At 57.3% G+C, this 20,421-nt stretch overlaps 1 protein-coding gene across 2 annotated transcripts in view; it reads left to right on the top strand.

Moving 5' to 3' along the window:
- The first annotated feature begins 596 nt into the window (after nucleotides 1–596).
- Nucleotides 597–20,421, top strand: part of LRP5 (LDL receptor related protein 5) — a 108,585-nt gene continuing 88,760 nt past the window's right edge. For both annotated transcript variants that reach the window (XM_022591195.3, XM_022591194.3), the window contains exon 1: nucleotides 597–811. In XM_022591195.3, the coding sequence (XP_022446903.1) occupies nucleotides 730–811 (82 nt within the window). In that variant the 5' untranslated portion in view covers nucleotides 597–729. The remainder of the gene's footprint in view (nucleotides 812–20,421) is intronic.

The raw sequence follows: 20,421 nt of genomic DNA, 5'->3' as shown, positions 1-20,421 counted from the left end.
CCCACTTCCCAGCCCGTGCAGCCCCCACCTGACTCTCCATCACCCGCCTCTGTCCCTGCCCTGCACCGACTCGCGGTCGCCCTCCTGTGCCCTCCCCAGTGTGAACAGGTGTCGCAGGGCCGCCCCCGACTGGACCCTGCCAGGGTGGCTGCGGTCGCGGAAAAGCGCACGCACCTGGCTCGGGGCCCCAGCCCAGAAACTGCCTCACTGTGTGCTCTCGGGCAACCCCCTTCGCACGCCCCGCCCCCGTGCCTCAGTTTCCCCAACGGTCAAGCCCGGTCCCGGCAGCTCTACAGGTAACACACCTGCTTCCGGAACTTGATCGGCCCCCGGGCCCCGCGGGGTGCAAACCCGGCGCCCGACCCCGCGCCCCCGCGGAGCCCCGGCGGCCGGCCCCAGGGGGCCGGGGCCCCGGGCAGAGCCGCGGGGACCTCCTGCGGCGGCCGCCTCGTCGCGGGCCGGCTCCGGGGGGCGCCCGCTGGAGGGCGCGGCCGGCGCGTGGGGCGCGGGAGGGCGGCGGCGGCGGCGGCGGCGGCGGCGGCGGCGGCGGCGGGGGGCGGAGACGCGGAGCGGCTTCCGCTCCCGCGCCGCCTGCCTCCTCCCCCGTCGTCCTGGTCCGCGGCGCCCGAGGGGGGAGGCGGCAGGCGCCCGGAGCCGCGCGAGGAGCCGCGGCCGCCGCGCCATGGAGCCCGAGTGAGCGCGGCGCGGGCCCGTCCGGCTCCGGACAACATGGAGGCGGCGCCGCCCCGGCCTCCGCCGCCGCCGCTGCTGCTGCTGCTCGCGCTCTGCTGCAGCCTGGCCCCCGCCGCGGGTAGGTGGGCGCGGGCCGGAGGGACAATGGCCCGGCCGCCCGGGCGGCTCGGCCGCCCCGCGGCCAAGTGCGCGGCGGCGCCTCGGAAGCGACTTTGGAAGTTGGGGGCGAGTTGGGGCGCGCGCCGCGGGTCCCCGCCGCCCCCCTGCCGCGCCCGCTGCCCGGGGGCTGCGCGCGGGCCCTTTGTCTAGCCCGCCCGAGCCCCTCCCGGGGAAGCCGGGTCCAGTCCCGCGTCCCTGGCCGGCGAGGAGGGCGCGCGGGCGGCGTCGACCCCGCCAGGTGCGGCGCGGGCGGGTCCTCACCTGCCCGGCCCCCGGGGCGCGCTCGGAAGTGCGCCCGCCCGAAGCCCGCCGGCGGAGGCCGTGCGGGGACCGGGGGGACCCCGGCCCGCGGGCACGCACGGAGCGGGGACTTTCGGCCCGGAGGCAGGCCTTGCCGCCCTGTGTCGGGAACTCCTTCCCGACCCTGTTTCCGATGGCCGCGCGGCCGGCCTGCGAGCTCCGGGAACTGATTTAAATTGCAGAGAAAGTTCTGAACCGGGCGCCGGGCGGCCTGGCCTGTGGCGCTACCCCTTTCACCTGCGTTGCTGTCGGTTTCCAAACGGACTGACACCTGCCAGGTGCCCGGACGACCCGTCTGGCCGCTGGGGCCCCAAACAGTGACACCCGGCCGGTGTCCACCCCGGGCGCCGGCTGCGTGGGGCCGCCTCGGGGTGACGTGGTCCCAGAGCGCGGCGTGGGGCCTCAGCTGGACACCCACCCTTTGGGAGATCGGGGACTGGAGACCTTTCTCTCCAACTTTTGGTGTGTCCCAAGGGGGTGGAGTTGAGGTCAGGAGGACTCAGGAAACGAAGCGCCTTGTGAAAAGCTACACATGTTCTTTTAATTTGGAGATTACCATGTGGTTTTTGAAGCAAGCCTCTCGCTACCTAAATCATTCTCTTCCGACGTGAGTGTTTTGTTTTTCTGGAGTGTGGCTGGCCAAGTGGACACGGGAGCGCGAGTCCTGTGCTCTCCAGGCTGCTGTTCTGCTGCGGGCAGTTGCGGGTGGGTGGGGGGCGGCTCGGGTCCCTTTGTCTGGGCCTCTTTAAGGCAAACAGCTGTCTCCCTGAATATTTCCAGTGTGGACACTGCAGGGAGGTGTCCTGGCCTGGCTCTGTGGTCACATTCCCAGCGCTGCGGCCCCTCCATTGAGGTTTGGGGAGCGGAGAGGGGGTAGTTTCCTCAAGTCCTCTCGCCTCCCAGCCCAAGCCCGGGGGCTCTCGGCGGTTTCACCCCAAATTTGCCTGTGTCTCGGGAGCGTGTTGACATTCTTGGCCCTGTCTGATACGAGCAAAACAAGGTGACGACAAAACAATGACAGTATCTGGGTAGTTCAGGCCAACCCTGCTCCTTCTCTTTCCGGAAATGCCTGGATCACGGAGGCAAAAGGGTTTTTTTTGGGAAGATGTTTGTTTTAAAGGTGGGGTTTCTCAGCCGGCTGCGTTGCTGTTCACTGTGTTGCAGTCTTGGATTTCCTGGACCTTTGGGGTGATGTTCCTGGGCTCCAGTGCCTGTCCTGCGGTTCGAGCCCCCAAGGAGAAGGGATCACATCTGTGGAGTTCAGTTGTGCAGGAGGCAGAAACACTCGCTTATTTTAACGTTAGAAAGCATGTCGACGCGAGGTTTTTAGAGCACCGGCTGATGTGGAAATCTGGTCCTGAAATGGGACGAAAAGCAGGGATCTTGCTGCAGAACTCTTTTGACTGTTCTTGACATGTCATGTCCCTGATCTCTGTGTTAGATTTATGCCACAGTCCGGAGTGGAGCCAGTAAGTTGGTAGCTAATTATTTTTCCTGATTGCTTCCTGTTGCCATTTGAAGCGGTGAGCCCACGGAAATGCCTTTGTTCTAGTGGTCCCGGTGCTGGGAATGGCCTGCCCCAGCCCCACGGCTCAGGCCTCTCCCTTTTAGCTGCACAGGACTTGCTCCAGGACTGCCCCCTGGGTGGTTACTGCAGGATGCTTACTGCCTGGCCCATGGGGAGGCCCCGGCAGGTGGGTACTGAGTTAACTAATTGCTGTGGAGAGTCTGCTGAGAGTTCCCCTGAAGGACCCTCTGCTTCCCAAAGCAGGGCCCACGTGCCTTGAACCCTCCCGTTCAGTTCCAAGAATTTACCCAGTGCACCCACATGATCCAGCATTTGCTGTGGAGATCCCGTCATATTTGGAACCCGTTTAATTTCAGCTGCACTGTGTCACCGCTCAGGCATTTAGCAGAATTTGCACACGGGATGGGGGTGTGTGCAGTGAGGTGAGGACTCAGCGTGGCTTCCTACCCCACAGCTTGGGCTTGCCAGGGCCGAGGGCGGGGGCTTTGGGGTCAGACCACTTGGGTCTAGAGGCTCAGTACCTGTTTGACTGGACAACTTACTTAGCTTCTTTGTATTCTGTGTCCTCACCTGGTCCCCCCACCCCCCAGCCAACATGGTCCGGAACGTTAAATGCTGCCTGGGAAACCCTTAGCACCATTCCTGGCCCGGGTGAGGAACCGGTGGTGGCAGAGCTGCAGTGCCTGTTGTGTAATGGGGTCCTTGATCTTTCTGCCTGGAAGGTCTAGAAGCTATTGTCACACAGTCCGGATTTTTCTACTGTGTGGGACCTTGGACCTCTAGCCCGCTGTCTGACTTGTTTATCGCTGCAACACTGGGTGAGGGTTTTTGTGGTGGTTAACAGTGTGGGCAGAGCCTTGCTTGTCGGGGGAGCTTGGGCAGCGGACTCCACCTTTGTGTACCCTAGTTTTCTCTTCTGTAAAATGGGTATAACAATACTTCCTCCCAATAGTTCAGTGAGTTGACGCGTGCCTGTATCAGGTCTTATTATTGTTGCTGCTGCTCTTGGTGCCTGGTGAAGCCCTGGGGAGAGAATGGGACGGAATGGCAGAGGAGGCCCGGGCCTTTGCTGTCGGGGTGTCCGGTTGACGGGAAGGCAAACAGAAGCTGACTGTGCAGCTCTGGGAGAGGTGGGCTCAGTCCCAGAGCCCTGTCCTCAAGAACTGGCGGGTCTCTGCTGAAAGAGGCCGGATCGCGCTGCAGAGTCTGGACATGGTCCAGAGAGTGATGGAAGCTTCCGGAGACTTTAGTTGGAGGAGGGGGATAGGAAACGCAGGGGAAACTTGTTGAATTGATTTTTTTTTTTTTTTAAATTGAGGTGAAAATCACGTAACATAAAATTAACCATTTTAAAGTGGCATTTAGTACATTCACAACGCTGGGCAAGGACCCCTCCTGTCAAGATACAAAACATTTCCATCACCCCAGAGTAAAACCCTGTACCCGTTCAACCATAACTTCAACGACTTCCCATCCGCCGATCCCACGAATTGGGGTCTCTGCGGACTCGCGTGTTCCGGACGCTTCGCTTACAGGGAATCATAGGCTGTGGTGCCTTCTGCGTCTGGCTTATTTAGCGGGATGCTTTCGAGGTGCATCCACGCTGTAGCACTTGTCACTGCTCCGCTCCTTTCACGGCTGAACAGCCTTCCGTCACGTGGAGAGAGCACATTTGCTCATCCGTCCACCTGCTGATGGGTTGACCTTGCTTGAGTACTTCTCCCAGTGGGCACGGGATGGGAGCCGGTTGTCCTTGCGGGGTTTGGACAGTGGAGGCTGTTTAAAGCTGGGCCGGGGACATGAGCAAATTAGCTTCAGAGCTGGGAGAGCCGGGCCAGGGGACAAGCTAAGGGCCCAGGGCTGGCCTCTGGCAGGGGAGGGGTGCTGGGAGGTGGACTTAGTGCCATGTTCATAATTACAGAAGCCCTGGGAGGAACTGGACATCTGCGGTTTAAGAGGCCTCTGGGCTGGTCACTTGCCACGCTCTCAGAATGGGGAGGCTCTGATGGAAGCAGGGGGCCGCGTGCAGCCCCTTCCCCTGCTGGGCCTGGGACACATTTGTGCAGGAAGCAGTGACCTCTCTGCTCCGCGGGCGTCCTGGTGACAGAGTGGTTCCAAGCGCTGCTGACAGCTGTGGGCGGCAGAGGCACAAAGAGCCAGCCTCCTGGGCCCACCCGCCGCTACGGGCTGCTCTCTGCTTTCTCTTCAGCTCAGGAAGTGGTGGTCTGCTAACTCGGCCTCAGTTTCCTCATCCACAAAATGGGGACGATGGCGTGTACCTTGCAGGGTGCTGGCTGGGGTTCAGTGAGGAGGAAGCTGAGGCGGGCCATCATGGGAAGGACCTGGTGGCAGGGGGAGTCCTGCCCTAGGCAGGGGGAGTCCTGTTTCCCTAGGGAAACACCCCTGCCGTTTCCTTTTAAAAGAGTCCGAGGGTCAGAGTCCCAGACACCATCTTCCAGTGGGGGACTGGGAGAGGGGAGGGGTGTTGTGAGCGTGTTGACCTCAGGCTCCAGCAGTGGTGGCAGCTGCCTGGGGCTGGAACCTCAGGGTCTGATCGTATCTGTGCCCCGGGTCACATGTCCGCTGTCCTCTGTCCCCCTGACTCAGGACCTCTCTTGCCCAGGACCTTGGGAAGTTGTCCTGGTGACATCGCCTGTGAGCCCTTTTGCAGGGCTGGGAGATACTGTACTTGCTGGGTATTTTCTTATTTTCTTGGTTGGTATTTGATTCAATGTAGATTTTTTTCAGTGCTTTCAGTTTGCCTGCGTGTAGTTTTTCTAGTGGTTAAACTGAAGCCAGGAGGTACCTCATCTGCCCACCCCCGGGCCCCACTGCCCTTTCTGTGCTGGGCCTGGGCCGTGTGGCTTCCCCGAAGGCCCAGCCGGCTCCACCCTTACCCCTCTGGGACCCTGCACTCTCAGGTCTGGAGTGTGGCCTCCTGAGGCTGTGGCAGCCCCCAGCTCTGCCATCCCGGCCTTAAGTATACAATTTAAGAGCGGCATTAATTACAGTCACAATGTTGTGTGACTGTCACCACCATCTGTTTCCAAACAAAATTTTTAGCAGCCCAAACAGAAACCGCATCCGTTAAGCAGTCACTCCCCAGTTCTCACTCTAGCCCCAGCCGCTGGTAACCTCTATTCTGCTCTTCTGTGTCTGTGAATTTGCCTTTTCTAGGTATCTCATATTTGTAGACTCACATGATGTTTATCCTTTCGTGTGTGGCTTATTTTAATACTTTGTTTATCCACTCACCTGTTGCTGAACACTTGGGTTGTTTCCACCTTTGGCTATTGTGCACAATGCCACTGTGAACACGGGTGTGCAGGAATCTGTATGAGTCCCTGCTTTCACTTTCAGGGGATATACCCAGAAAAGTGAAATTGCTGGATCATATGGCCATTCTGTGTTTAATTTTTGAGGAATGTGAAACTGTCTTCCATAGCAGCTGCACCATTTTACATCCCCGTCAGCAACACACAAGGGTTCCAGTTTCTCCCCATCCTGGCCAGCGCTGGTTATCTTCCCTCTGTTTGGTCCTCACCAGCCTAGCAGGTGTGAAGTGGTACCACACTGTGGTTTTGACTTGCAGTTTCCTGGTGGTTTATGATGTTGAGCATCTTCACACGTGCTTGTTGGCCACTTTCTTTTACAAATATGTGTATTTTAAAATGCAAGACCTACGTGACTACATATAAACAGCTTAGACCCTTAACTGCGTGGTACCTCTTTCTGGGAAGACCAGTGTCCTGGTCAGAGATGACCACACCTTCAGCACGTAGTTTAGCGTGTTATTTTTGTTTTGAACGTGTACTCATATTTTTGAAAGCTAAGTAGTATTTTGTAGTACGGGCACACCATATTTCATGGCTTTTACCCGGTTGCGGAGCACTTAAGTTTTTCCAGGCTTTATTGCTGTTACAGGGCATGACACAGTGAATAACGTTGCATATGCATCTGTGCACGTGCGTACAAGCATTTTTGTAGGATACCTTCCTTGTCAAAGGGTATGTTCATTTATACAATATTTTTTTAAATGAGTTAAGATCATGTGTTCTTTTATTTATTTGTTTTTTGGCTGTGTTGGGTCTTCGTTGCTGCGTGTGGGCTTTCTCTAGTTGTGGCGAGCGGGGCCTACTCTTCGTTGTGGCGTGTGGGCTTCTCATTGCGGTGGCTTCTCTTGTTGCGGAGCACGGGCTCTAGGCGCATGGGCTTCAGTAGTTGTGGCATGCAGGCTCAGTAGTTGTGGCTCACGGGCTTAGTTGCTCCGCGGCATGTGGGATCTTCCTGGGCCACGGCTCAAACCCATGTCCTCTGCGTTGGCAGACGGATTCTTAACCACTGCGCCACCAGGGAAGTCCCATTTATACAATTTTGAAGATACTGACAAATTCCTCCAAAAAGGCTGCACCAATTTATACCCTACTAGGCATCTCTGAGGGTACATACTTTTCCTTCTCCTTTCGGTGCTGGGAATCACCAGATTGTATTTTTAAAAATCTATTTGGTTAAAAATTATAACACATTTTGGTTTGCACTTCCCTTCATTACTGGCTTATGTGCAAATTGCCTACTCTTATCCTTGGCCCATTTTCCTGTTGAGTTGCTTATCCTTTTCTTATTGATTTGTAGGAACTTTTTATTGGTGTGGACATTCATTCTTTATTATATTTGTTCCAGATTTTTCTTCTGATCTGTAGCTAGTCCTTCATCCTTGTTTCTGGTGGTTTATTATGGCGAAGACATTAGAAAGTTTCATGTAACAGAACTCGAGTCTTTTCTCTTATGGGTTCTGGGTTCCATGCCTTGTTTCTCTACCCCGAGACTATAAATACATCTTCCTTTATTTTCTTCCAAGACTGTTATTATTTTGTTGTTTTATATTCAGACATTATTCTGTTTTTTCGGTTGGGAGGAGGAATATGGTATGAGGTAGGGATCTGAACTGTCCCCCCTGTAAGTGGATAGGGAGTTGATGGCATGGCCTGTCCTGTCCTCATTCATTTAAAATGCCACTCTTTAACTTGCAGTGTCCGCAGGTGCTTGGCTCCTCATTCTGGAACCTTCTGTCCTGCTCTCTTGACCTGTGGCTGTCTTTCTGTGCCAGCCTGCTGCTGTTTTAATTTCCATAGCATCACAGTATATTTTGAGGTCGACTGTGCAATTACCCCTTCGTCGCTCTTTTCGAAAAACTGTGTTGACTCTTCTTGTGCATTTATTCTTTGGGGATAAACTTCAGAGTCAGCCTGTGAGGTTCTATCCTTTGATCCGGGGACAGTAAATGGTGACATTCAACAGGTGTCGGAGGGCTGGACTTCAGAAGTGGCCTCTGACCAAGCAGGCTGGTCTCTGTGAAGGAAATCCACCTGTGGCTGCCGCGGAGCTGGCCTTCGCATTTTGGGTTCCTCTTGGCATGTGGCGTGTGCTTCAGAGGCGGTGTGTACGCTGGATTGCCTGGGATGCGCCTGCTCCCTGGCTCATGCCAGCGTCTGCTCAGGAAACAGGCTCTAGTGCAGCTAATCCCAGCGCTTGCCCAGAGGCAAATATAATTACTGCGTGAATGATTGCTCCCCTCCCCTCGTTCATTCCAGAGCAAAGTGTGAGCAACTTTAATAATTTCTTCCCTGGGCTGTACCCTCTATTAACCCAGATGGGGAGGCGGTACCTGCCTCGGTAGGTCCCCAAAACTCTCAGGAAATTGCTCAGTGGGCATTAAAGGTCACCTGAGTGCATGGCCCCGGCCCGGACACTTGAGCCCCGGGGGCCTGGGTGCTTTCCAGACTTGCCGCGCGCGCCGACAGCTGCCACCTGGGACTCCGCCCTGGAAGGAGCAGGCGTTGTCCACGATAGGAGCTGAGGGGTTGTCCTCCCCGCAAGCCGGTTGTAGGTCAAGGTGTGTTCTCCAGCTGGCCTTTGTGGGGGAGGCCGTTTCTCTGAACTTTCCCCAGAGTGAGCTTGGTTCCCCGAAGGAGACTGAATGCGGGGAACCAGGGTGCGGCAGGCGTCCGTCTTAGCCCCACTGGATTCCTCTTTACTCAGGCCGGAAGCGGGGAGCACTTTGATGACCGTCCGTCCTCTGCTGTCCAGATTCAGGCCTGTCTCCGTTCCCTCCCGCACCCAGACCCCCCGGCTCTGAGGCTTCCCCCTGGGGCCTCCACAGTACCCCATGGAGGACTAGATTCCAGGTGGAGGATTACACCAACTTCTAGTTGGTCTCTGCTTTCTAGAACCTTCCCCTTGCCCGTTTATCTTTCACTCTGGCCAGATTAATTTTTCTAAAACTAGTTTCATCATATCCTTCCCTTTCTAAGAAACACTACACTGGCTTCGTGGTGTCCAGAGTTGGAACTTTTTGGCCCAGTGCTCCATGCTGCCCTGAGGATGTGCCCCTGCTGTCCGGGGTGAGCACTTTTCCAGGCAGATCCATCTCCTTGGAGTCCAGAACCTTTCATGGTCCGCCCAGCCTGAGAGGGCCTGGGGGACAGATAGTCTTCATCTTCGTCCTTCTACCTCTGGCCTGGTGTCTGGTGTGTAGTGGACGCTCAGCGTAGCTGCCCTGAGGATTCCCGAGGCCTTGTCTGTCCAGGGAGCGTGGGCCATCCTTACTTCCTCCGGCCCCTGAATCTACAGCGTTGCGAGCTCCCGCCTGCATCCCAAACTCCAGCCTGGCTTTGTTTCCCAGATTGTGAAACAGCTGTCCGGCTACATGACAAAAGGCTTCTGGGGTCAAGTGTGGGACCCCCCCCCCCTCCCCCCTCTAGAGCCCATATTTCTGAGGTCTGGATTCTAAGATGGCCTGCAGCAAATAAAGCTGGCCTTTATTCTACTTCAGGAAACCCAGTGCATCCTAAACGCACTGGACCGCGATGTCCTGGGTCCACGTGACACCTCCCACCTTCCGCAGCCCGGACTGAGACGTGACAGTGGGGCCTGGCGCCTGCATCCTTCACCCGTCATTTTTATCATCTTTCAAAAAACTGTAGAACATTTTCAGTCATGCAAAACACGCAGAAATAGTGGTACAAGAATTTTTATGCTAAAAGAGGTTTCTGTGCTTTTGAGTTACAACTACAGAGTAGGTAGCTGAGTGACGATATTGTTGATGAACTTGCAGGAGTTTAAGCATTAAGAGGGCATTGTCCTGGGACTTCCCTGGCGGTCCAGTGGTTAAGACTCTGTGCTTCCACTGCAGGGGGCACGGTTTCGATCCCTGGTCGGGGAACTAAGATCCTGCAAGCCGCGGGGCGCATCCCAAAAAAAAAAAAAAAATTTTTTTTACGAGAACGTTGCCCCTTCAGGGTCGCGCCCTTGAGCACCTGAAGCTTGTTCCAGTCGCGTTGTCACTGCCCGGGTCTCTGCATGAGTTTGCTCGGCCCTGGTTGACTCCCGGGGCCCGTGCTGTATTGTGGGTGAGCGGCTCCCGAGCCCGGCCACCGTGGGCCTCCCACTGCTGCCCTCCCTTTCAAGAGGCTCATTACACCGGCCGTGGCCACCGCAGCCTGGGTCCTTGCCTGGCTCCCTGCTGCAGCTCTTAGGCTGCCCAGAACCCACGAACTGCTGACCGCTTGCTCCGGGTGCCGCCGGGGCTGGTCTGTGCTGGCTTTCGCGGTGTCCTCAGTGTTGGCAGAGTTCTCTCCAAGTGGAGTGTCAGCTCACAGGGCTGAGCTGCTGGCTGTCTGGCTCTGCCGGGATGGGGTTGGGGGCGGTCCAGGGGACCCGTGCGTGCGCCCCTGCCCGGAGAGCAGGGTCCTGGTCACCATGGTGCAGGCGGTGATCTGTCCTCGAGGCAGCCCGCCCCGCACCTCCTTTCAGAAGGCACTGGAGCAGTGAACGGTTCAAGATGTACAGAGGATTGCCCAGAGCCGAAGAGCAGTTTCCATCCTCTTGGCTACCAGGCCTAGCTTTTTAAAACTTTCGCCTTTATTTTGAAGGAGTTTATCCTTCCAAGGAAAGTACATTTGTGAAGTAGTAACCTTTTCTCCTTATTGATCCCAGACACTCACGATCACCAAGTCGGGCTGCTGGGGCTTGCAAGGTTTCCATCAGCCTCTCACCGGGGAGTTTCCATTTGGCTTTTCAGCTGTGAAAGTGCCTCTTGGGGCCAGCACACCGCGTGGCCCCTTGGGCTGTGGGCCCGGGCTGGGAATAACTGATTTGGAGGATGAAGCGGGATCTGCTCCAGGATCCAGGCAGGTCGGGCTGCAAGGTGGGCACTGGGCTTCAGGCAGCCCCCTTGCTCTGCTCCACCCACGAGGATCCAAGAAGATGCACTCAGAGCACCTGCCAGGCGAGCCTTTCTCCCCCGGCCTCCTGTGTCTTAACATCACCGGCCTTTCTGGAGCTTCTTGTCTAGGTACCCAGTGCCCCGCCCTGCCAGGATAGAAGGTGGCTGAAGGTGGGACCCTACCCCCCACACCGCCCCGCCAGCCCTGGATGCCTAGAGGGTCGTGTTAGGGACTTTGGACCTGTGAAGAGAGAGTCCTGCGGAAACTCTGGGGGTTTAATCACTAGTCTGATCTTACTGCAGAAAGGTTTAAGGTCTCTGGATGGCTGGGATCTCAGGGGATGTTGTATTTTCAATGGGGAACTGGACAGGGTTAGGGTTTTTCCGGACTTCCCTAGCTGGTGTCAGCAGAGCAGGGTGGTGACGCAAATGGGGGGGTGCCCAGTTAGGAACGCGTTCTGATCTGTGAGTGGTGAGGGACACCAAGGGACACACTTGGTTCAAGTGTCCCCTGCCCACTCTTTGTAGATGTGAAGAGGACAGGTAGGCCTCGTTCTGCCCCTGCCTACCCGTAGCACCTAAGGCCAGCTTGGTCCCTAGTGGACACTCGGGAAGGTCACCCCACCGTGGCACATGTGGCGTGATGTGTTGTCCCCTCCAGCAGCCGTGTCCAGTGCTGGCCTCCGAGCAGACCCGCTGTCTCAGGCACCCCTGGACAGAGGACACACTGAGCTCCCGGCCTGCTTCCCTGTCGTTCCCCACCCCCCATTCGGTTTGCTGTGAACAGCTGAGGGAGCTGCTGGAGGAATCCCAGCCGCGAGCCTGGGGGCCCTGGGGGCTGCCTGCCCAGCCTCCCCAGCCTGGAATCCCAGGGCACAGCAGGCCCCTCCCACCTGTTCTGGCTCGGTTCACACTGCTGGCTCGCTCCCAGCTCTGCAGCCTCGAACGAGTGAGCTACCCCTCTGGCCTCAGTTTTCCCACCTGTTGGGGTGTGTGGGGGGGTAATCGTAATGCCACCACATAGACACACCTGAGGATGCAAAGAGGTGAGGCCAGCGCCCGTGGGCCCTCAGTAGTTATTAGCTATTAGGGTTACTACGGCAATCATAATTGTTATTCTCTGGGGCGAGGGCCCTCAGGGGATTCTGGAATCGGGTTCAACTCCAGCTGAAAGATGCCTTGGTGGGAACCGGCTCAGCTCGGCCCACTCAGTCCACCTCTGAGAAGGTGAATGTTGAGTTGCGTTAATTGCCCCGAGTGGCCTGATGGCTCCAGTCCTGGACTTGCTTCCTTGCCAAGGTCAATCCGGCATTTATTTTGTAGCTGGGAGCCTGGTGGGGTGGGTGCCGGGAACCCTGGGGCTGGGGCCGCAGGTACAGGTATCTGAGGGCAGCGTCTCTCCTGGAACCTGTGCTCTGTTAGAGGTGTGGCCAGGAGGGTGGGGCCAGGAGCTCAACCCCTGCCTCTCCCTCCTCAGAGGATGTTGTCGGAGACCCTGCTTCCTTCTTGCCTGAGCCAGCCTGACCGACCCCCAGGGTCTCCTCTCTCATCGGCTGACCAGCATCCCCCTCCTCCCTGCCCCCCAGCATCGCTGGCCTGCCCGCCCCCGCTTCCTACCCCGTCACCTTCCCTGCTGAAGGCGGACGAGGCAGCCCAGGTGCTGGCTCTTCACCCTCAAACTGAGGTCCCTACTCCTTGTGGCTCCCCTCTCTTGGACGTGGACGGTCAGCGCCCTTTACCTTCAGGGTGGAGCCGCTGCTCCTGTGCGGCCCTGAGCCCCCTGCCCTCCCTCTGTACCTGCCCTCTGCACCTGCTCAGGTGGGACCGGCCTCCTCCTTGACCTGGGAGGCTCCCGGCTCTCCTGACTCTGCTGTTGCCTCTAGCCCAGGAGTAATTTAAGCCTCTGGCCGGTGTGCCCGGCACAGAATCAGGCCCCTGGGAGCCGGATGAGCACAGGCAGGCAGGGGCTCCATCCTCATGGCTGGCCCAGGCCAGCGGTGAGTGTACCGATGAGGGCTGTGAAGGGCCTTCCTTCCCGCGCCTGCTCCCCGGAGGTGCCACCTGGACCCCGTCTTCCTCTGGATCGGTCTCCCTTGCGAGAAAGCACGGAGGCCTCTCTCCCTGAAATGTTTACCTTCTGGAGGGCTATTGCTCCACTCCTCCGACCAGCTCTAGAGGCAGGGAGGTCAGCTTCATCTCCGTGGTCACTGATGAAGCTGAGGGGCAACATGAGTTTGTGGAGTGACCCAGTGATGGGACGCGCCCCCTTCCTCCACCCCCAGACTCAAGGCTTCATCACGCAGGAGACACGTAGCTCCACGCTTAGCACCCCTGAGGCCCCCCCCCCAGAGCCCAGGTGGTCCTTGTGAGGAGGGTTCCCCAGGGCGGGGGGAGGGAGCGTGGACTTGGGCTCTTGGGTTGTTGTGTGGCTACAGATGGGTGCACAGGAACGATTGTCTTCCCTGCCCACCCCGGCAGGTGGGAACCCGGGGTGGGAGCCCCAGAGATAAGCAGGAGGCGCTGTTGGCCCACCAGCCTGTTCGGGCTCGCCCTCCAGAGCAGTGTCCCGCTCTCTGGGCCCTGCTCTCTCTGCCTGAGAAGGAGGGGCAAGGAGCATCGGGCTGCAGCGTGCGTCTGTGCTGCCCGAGGACAGAGGGGTTGTCCTGGGACGCATGAGGGGACCCAGACAGAGGCCGAGGGGCCGCGATCCTCCTGGGACGGTCACGGCAGTGCCTCAGGGGGCGGTCTCCCCCGTCTGGATGCTGCCCCGGTGTCTAGCCCTTTTGCAGAGAGTTCTGGGGTCATTCGATGGCCCCATGAGGTAAAACGAACGGATTTCAAGTGTGGAAAGAACCTGAGCGCTTTGATCTCTCATCGTTGATTGGCTGAGTGTGACTTTGGTCACCTTGTGCCTCACTCTCCTGGTCCATAAGATGGGGTGATGGCATGATGCCCAGCTTAGTTCCAGAAATAATCAGTGTGCTGGTCCTCGGCGCTGGACTTCACAGGCAGCCCGCAAACTCACGTAAATACGTGGAATTGAAAACTGACAGCTCCTCAGAGAATGTCAGCGTCCTGAGAGGCTTCAGCAGGGGCCGGGGGCAAGAGGTTTGAGTTTTCTTTTATCTGATGATTTTCGTCTGTCCCCTTCTGTCTGTGGGACTAGGTGTCCTGAGCCTGAGGTCCTGTTGGCACCTGGGGGAGTCTCTGGGTCTTGGCACCCAGGTGGCTGCTTTTTTCCTGGAGCAGAAGATCATTGGAAAACAGAGCCTCCCAATTTTGCCCCAAAAGAAGGAGATTTTGTGAATGATGGTCAACTTGGCACGTCCTTATTATCATTATTTTTTTGCTACACTTAAAGAAAAGCTGGTACAAAGGTATGTTTGTTTCTGAAGCGTGTTTCCTTTCCCAGATGTTCTTTTCTGCTGATTCCAAAATGCATTCTGAGCTCACCTCTCCAGTTTCCTCTCTGCGGGGCAGAACAATGAGGTCTCTGTAACCACACGGGGAACACGCCGCCTTCCTTGCCAGTGGGCATGGGGGGAGGTGGGACGATCCCACCTTCCCCCACCTCGGTGGAAATGACCAGTCCGTGCCAGCCTGGTGAGAGGCCCTGGCTGACTGCCGGGGGTCGGGCGGTCTGCTTGCCTTTGGGGGGGATTTGAGGGTTGGAACTTAGAGGCACTGCAGCCTGCACCTTTGTCCCCAGTCCTTGAGTTAACTGTGTGGCCTTCGCGCTAAATTCTTGTGTCTGCATTGCGTTTGTGGACCCTGGGACTTGGTACTGTCTCTCTTACCAGGTGTTGATCCGGCCCCTTTCCTCTTCTTTTTGTCTGGTATCAAATACCAGTGCTGTGCCAAGGGCAGGTCTCCAGGACACAGTGCAGATGCAGAGTTGGCTGGAGAGCCAGGTAGAACCAGGTGGGGCATCACCATGAGCCCAGGGGGCTTCAGGCCCTCCTCCGCTGCTTGGCCTCTCGCTTCGTTACTTGCGACACGGGGTGTGTGTGCTCCTTGGGGGAGCTGTGAACCACACAGAGGCATGTGCGTGCTCACACACACACACACACACACGTGTGCGCACACACAGTACCCTTAGAAGTGCCTCCTTGGTTGATTCCCAAGGACAGCTAAGTGACCCTGAAAGCTTGCACTTAGGGCAGTTCTGATACTGGTCTCCATTAAGAACGACCTCTATGGATCACTTTATTTGAGGCCTGCATTTAACGAAAATCTTTATTTTTTGGTCAATACATCCTGCCTTAGAACACCCGAGATAGAAATCTCTAGACGTGATAGATCAAAGTAGCTCACATTTATTGAAAACTTAGTGCACCAGGCAGGTTCTGAGATGTTCATCGATTGACTCATTGAATCCTTCCGGCCTCTCTGGGGGCGGGGTGCCATCAGACCCCATCACACAGGTGAGGAAGCTGAGGCCAGGAGAGCCTGGGGAGCTCTCAGGGTCATACAGGGACTGCAGTTGGCAGACTGAGGCTCCAGTGCCCACCTCTTCATTGCTATTTGAATTGGCTGACGAGCCACAGTGCATTTAGATAAGCGTGGTGCTGAGCCCTCGGTGCAGACAAGGAAACAGGCCTGGAGGGGGCAGTGCCGTGAGAACCCCTCTCCGGGGTGGCCCGCCTCCTGTACAAACCGGGGTGCCACCTGGGGCCTGTTTAGGTTGGGGCCTTGGGCCTTCGGCTGAAAGCCATTGACTTGCCTTCTGCCAGAATGGACAGGCATTGTCATCCTCCAGGGCCCGAGTCAGTCCCCATCCCAAGACCTGTCTCTCCATCTTTGCCGTGGCCTTGGGCCGCTCCCGGGAGCCTGGCAGGCCAGGAGCCATGGAACCGAAATGGTATGTAATCAGAATGCTATATTTTGTCGAAAATAAGAATGTTAGGAATGGGCTGGTTTCTGGCAAGTCAAACTGGGACTCTGAAATACATATTTTTCCTGCTCTGCCCTGAACCTTCTAATTAGTGAGAACGCACATGGGCAGACATAAATCAAATGTCATATTCCCTAAAAACTTGTCCTAGGTATCACTGAGTGGGTAACATCCCGCCGTTGCTGAATTAGGGCTTGCAGAGTGAGTGCATGTGTGGGTGTGTGTGTCGGGGTGTTTGTGGGTGCAGGGGAGGGAGGGAAGGACAGAGGTGCCTGAGGTGAGCCCTCACCACCTGTTTCCTTGCCTCTCAGACCCCTGGGCCTCTGCTTCCGGCCCCCCCAGCCCTATCTGCACCTGCACAGCCACTGCAGGGGAATATATATATTTGCCCAATTAAAACATAATTATGGGGGAAATGGCTTTCATAGAGAAGCGCTTTCCCTTGCAGGAAAATCTCCGCTGTGCAGTGTTGCGTAGGCCCCGGCTTCCACCACCGATGGGCTACAGTAATGGACTCGGTTTTGGGAAAGGCCACCTGTCTCTGCTGACTGGCCCTGGCGTGGGATGTGTCCTCCCCTCACTGGTGTTTGGACTGGACTCCAAACAGTAGTTGTGAACCAGCTCTGGGTGGCCTGTGGGCCGGATGCGAACACTCGGCTTGGGGGTCCCGGTCAGTTGGGTCACCGGTTCTGTGCTGCGTTGGTCGTGGAGTGTGGATCGATGCCTTGGAGACTGTTGGGTCGTCTGTATCCCGGGTGGTGTGTTGTAAACGATTTCCTCGTAACCAGATGGAGGAAGCCTCTCCATCAAGGCTGGCAGCCACTGGCCACAGCCAGAGGGGCTCCTCGTGGCAGCTGCACGTGTGGGGTGAGTGAGGCCCCCCCTCCCCAGGGAGCCCCGGATCTCGGTGGCCGTCAGCCTCCTTGTCCGTGAAAGGCGGGGGAGGCAACTGCGGGGTGGAAAGTGAGGGTGCGGAGCTGAGATCACCAACATCCTAGGACCCCAGGTTTTTCAAAACGTATCCCCTGGGCCAAGAGTAGAAACTATTTGTGATCAGATACATCTGGGGAGTCCTGGGGCTTACGAAGTGAACTAGGTTTCTCACTGCGGAACTTCTCAGAGCCTTTAGACTGGTGGTCACGTGCCCCCGTGTCCCCCTCTGCCTAGGCAGCCTTGACAGGTTGGGGAGAGAGGGTGATGACTGTCCTGCGAGCTGGGTTGTGCCCAGAGTGACACACGACATCGCCGGCACTGCTTTTCACTGTCACCCTCGCTTTGGGGTGGCTTCTTCAAGCTGTCACCTCTGCATGGTGGCCCTCTCTCTCTCCGAGGACCGTGTGGGATGACCCAGCGTCCTGTTTGAGTCTTAAGGTCAGAGTAAGCTCCCGGCCGTTCTCATCGAGGGATTTTGTGTGAGGGGACAAAGCCCCAAAGCAACCAACAAGTACCTCCAGGAACATTTATGTTGGTTGTTGTTGGTTGCTTTGGGGCTTTGTCCCCTCACACAGATTTAGTCTAGAGTCCATAGGGTTTTGGGGCAGGGGAGGTGGTGGAGGGAAAAGCCCAGCGCAGGATCGGGGCTCCACCCCCACCCCTGCCAGTTGCGTGCTGCGTGGCCTTGCTATGTGACCTTGGTGACCGCTGTGCTTTGGATACCTTATCTGCTAAAAAAGGTAGATAAGCTAGCTCCTCCCTCAGCAGGGGGTCATGAGGGTAAGTTGGGCAAAGGTAGAGGGTGGGGACCACACAGCAGGCGGTTCTTCCTCTGCCTGGCCCCCTTGAGTCTGTGGTCCCCCATGGGTGTTGGGCTGGGGACTGGGCACTGGTGGTTACCTGCAAGGTGGGGGGCTTGGTGACAATCTGATATCATCCCTGGGGTGACCCTGGGCTGGGGGTGACCCTTTGCTGGGTGGGAATTAGGGCCACATGGTCATTCCTGGAACGGGCCAGGTCAGCTGGGTCAGGACCCTCAGCGTAGCCCTTGGGGGCGGTTGGCTGCCCTGACTGACACCCAGGGGTCCCTCTGCAGGCACTGGGCCTGGGTCAGGTTCTGACCCTTTGTCCCCCAGATATTCCAGTAGCTACCAAGCCCAGGCTCTTCCCAGAACGGAGGTTCGGTCCTGTCCTCAGCATGGCCAGTGTGCCCTCCTGCCTGCCCTGGGGCCTGAGTGGCCCCGTGTCAGGGCCACAGCCCCCCGTGCAGGGGACAGCCCCCAGCCCATCTCCCTGTTTCATGAAGCCCGGGAGGCCCGCATCCTCAGGTTCTTTGTGCTCTAAGGCGTCGGAAGCAAACGACCTCATTTTCTTTTTATCTTTTGCAGCTGATTTCTTCTTCCTGCTCCACCCCTCCCCCAAGCCTGCCCCCGACCGTTTCCTGTTCACCTGCTTCCCTGACCTTTGAAATGTGGACCCTGCTGGGGAAGCTTGCCCGGGGCCTCAGGGTTAATTACCACCTTCCTATAGGCCGAGCGCGTGCACGTGTGCGTGTGCGTGTGCGTGTGTGTGTGTGTGTGTGTGTGTGTGTATATGTATGTATGTATTACAGAGACTGGGATGGGGGCTGGGGAACATCAGAAATGGAGGTGACCAAGCTGGAAGGGAGAGGATGCTCTCCAAGCTGAGTTGGGAGCCTGGACCTGGCTGAGGGTCAGGGCGGTGGGGGGGGGTAACGTGTGGACGGGGTGGAGGGAGGCAAGTGGGGAGGCACTGGGAGCCGGGCAAGTGTGGGCTGAGTGCGGGGAGCAGGGTGTGACCACATGGCTGGGCTGGGACGGGGGTGGGGGGTGGCCTTTGTCCCGCACCCAGCCATGTGCACAGACCTTAGGAAAGCAGGTTGGTGAATGTCCACAGCTCACCTGTCAGCCCAGGTCGAGCGTAGGACTTCCAGTGTTCCGGAAGTTTCCTCGAGCTCCTTCCCAGCCATCACCCGTGTGCCCGGCCCCGGGAGCCACGTTCTAGTTGTGTCTGTTCCGAACGCCGCCACCCCTGTGGTCGTGATAAAAGCTCTTTATAACCCGAGCAGCCTTGGTTTGGGAAAAGGCAGCCTGTCCTTCAGAATGGTTTACAGTTGTCTGCCAGCCATGGCGACATCTGCTACAGATTTGGAGCGAAATCTGGCATTTCTTCATTACTTGTGTGCGAATGGCAGCAACTCAATCGATCGATCATCATCAAGACAGCGCCTGGAGACTTCCTGGGTGGCGCAGTGGTTAAGACTCCGCGCTCCCAGTGCAGGGGGCCCGGGTTCCATCCCTGGTCAGGGAACTAGATCCCACATGCATGCCGCAACTAAGAGCCCGCGGTCCGCAGCTAAAGAGCCCACGTACTGCAACGAAGATCCCGCACGCGAAAGATCCCACGTGCCACGACTGAGACCCCGTGCAGCCGAATGAATGAATGAATAAATTTTAAAAAAAAGCGCCTGGAATGGGAAGGGTGGACCACCGCCCCTTTGGCAGCCAGCCCTGTTCTGCATGGGGCTGTGTGGGTGACACCCCCATCCCTGCCCTGGGGAGTGGGGTGTGGCCCGCCTGGTGAGGGTACACACAACACCCTCGGGGGACGCAGGGCAGGCTGGGAGGGCTCCCGGAGGACCCAGGCTTTCACCTGGGCCAGGCGTAGCCACCAGGGAGGGTTTGGTGGGAGTGGGGGCGGTGAAAGGCTTGGAGGTGGAGAGGGTGGGGTCTGTGCAGGGGAGCCTGGGCGCCTGAGGCCATGGTGGGGGTACGGAGAGAGGAATTTGGGGATATTCCCTGGCTCAGTGGGTTCTGAGATGTCTGGGTGGTTGGGCGGGGGCTGTGATAACTCAGCCGAGGTGGAAACTGGGGAGTAGAATCATTCCCGGGCATTCGGAGATGTTATCAAAGATTCATCACTCGGGCTCAACCCTTTCAGGCCTACAAGTTTGAGTTTGCTGAGCTTTCCGTAAAAGGCAGAACATCTGTTCAGTTAAAGGAAACCCAAGATTTTATTATTGTTGTAAATGTCAAGTCTGTCCTTTGGAACATTTAGACCACTGCAGGATGGTGTCACCAAAAAGAGCCTATCTCAGTTGGGTCGAAGCCTGAGATCAAACACGGGGTTCTGTGGCCGGAACTGTGGTCGCTGTAGCTGCACGAGGGCTGCCGTGGGCGCTGCCCCCGCTGTGAGAGCAGCACAGGTGGCAAGGGCCTCCGGGGAGCTGAGGGCAGGGACGGAAATGTGGGGCGGGGGGCCCTCGGCTTCGAGGAACTTCCCACAGAAAAGTGAGCTTGGATTTTTGGTATTGCTTCTCCCTTAATTACGAAAGTTCCGTGAGACACCGAGGTGTGATTTTGCTGAGATGCTACTAATGGTACAGCAGTGACTATTTCCAGCCATTTTAAGCTCTCCGAGCCTCATTCTGGACCAAGCCGCGTGTGGTTCTTTTATTGCGCTTGGAGGGGAGGGACGGAGCTTTTCTGTGCTCGGAGCTGGGGAGGCTCGTTCACTTGCACTTCGGAGGACCGCACAGGTTTCTCCTTGGTTCCCATCGTTTTAGCCAGATCAGTGCTTTTCACCCGTTTCCTCTTAGAGGGGACATGGAGCTTTCCTGCCTGGGGAATGGGGGAGGCTTTGTCCCCATCCCAACCCAAGTGTCTTTGA

This window comes from Delphinapterus leucas, chromosome 7 (genome assembly GCF_059928025.1).
Source record: "Delphinapterus leucas isolate spDelLeu-1000000601 "Yukka" chromosome 7, BTC_Dleu_Yukka2, whole genome shotgun sequence".
Classification (NCBI taxonomy): Eukaryota; Metazoa; Chordata; class Mammalia; order Artiodactyla; family Monodontidae; genus Delphinapterus; species Delphinapterus leucas.
Note: the sequence above shows the minus strand (reverse complement) of the source record. Positions and strands in the feature narration are given on the sequence as shown.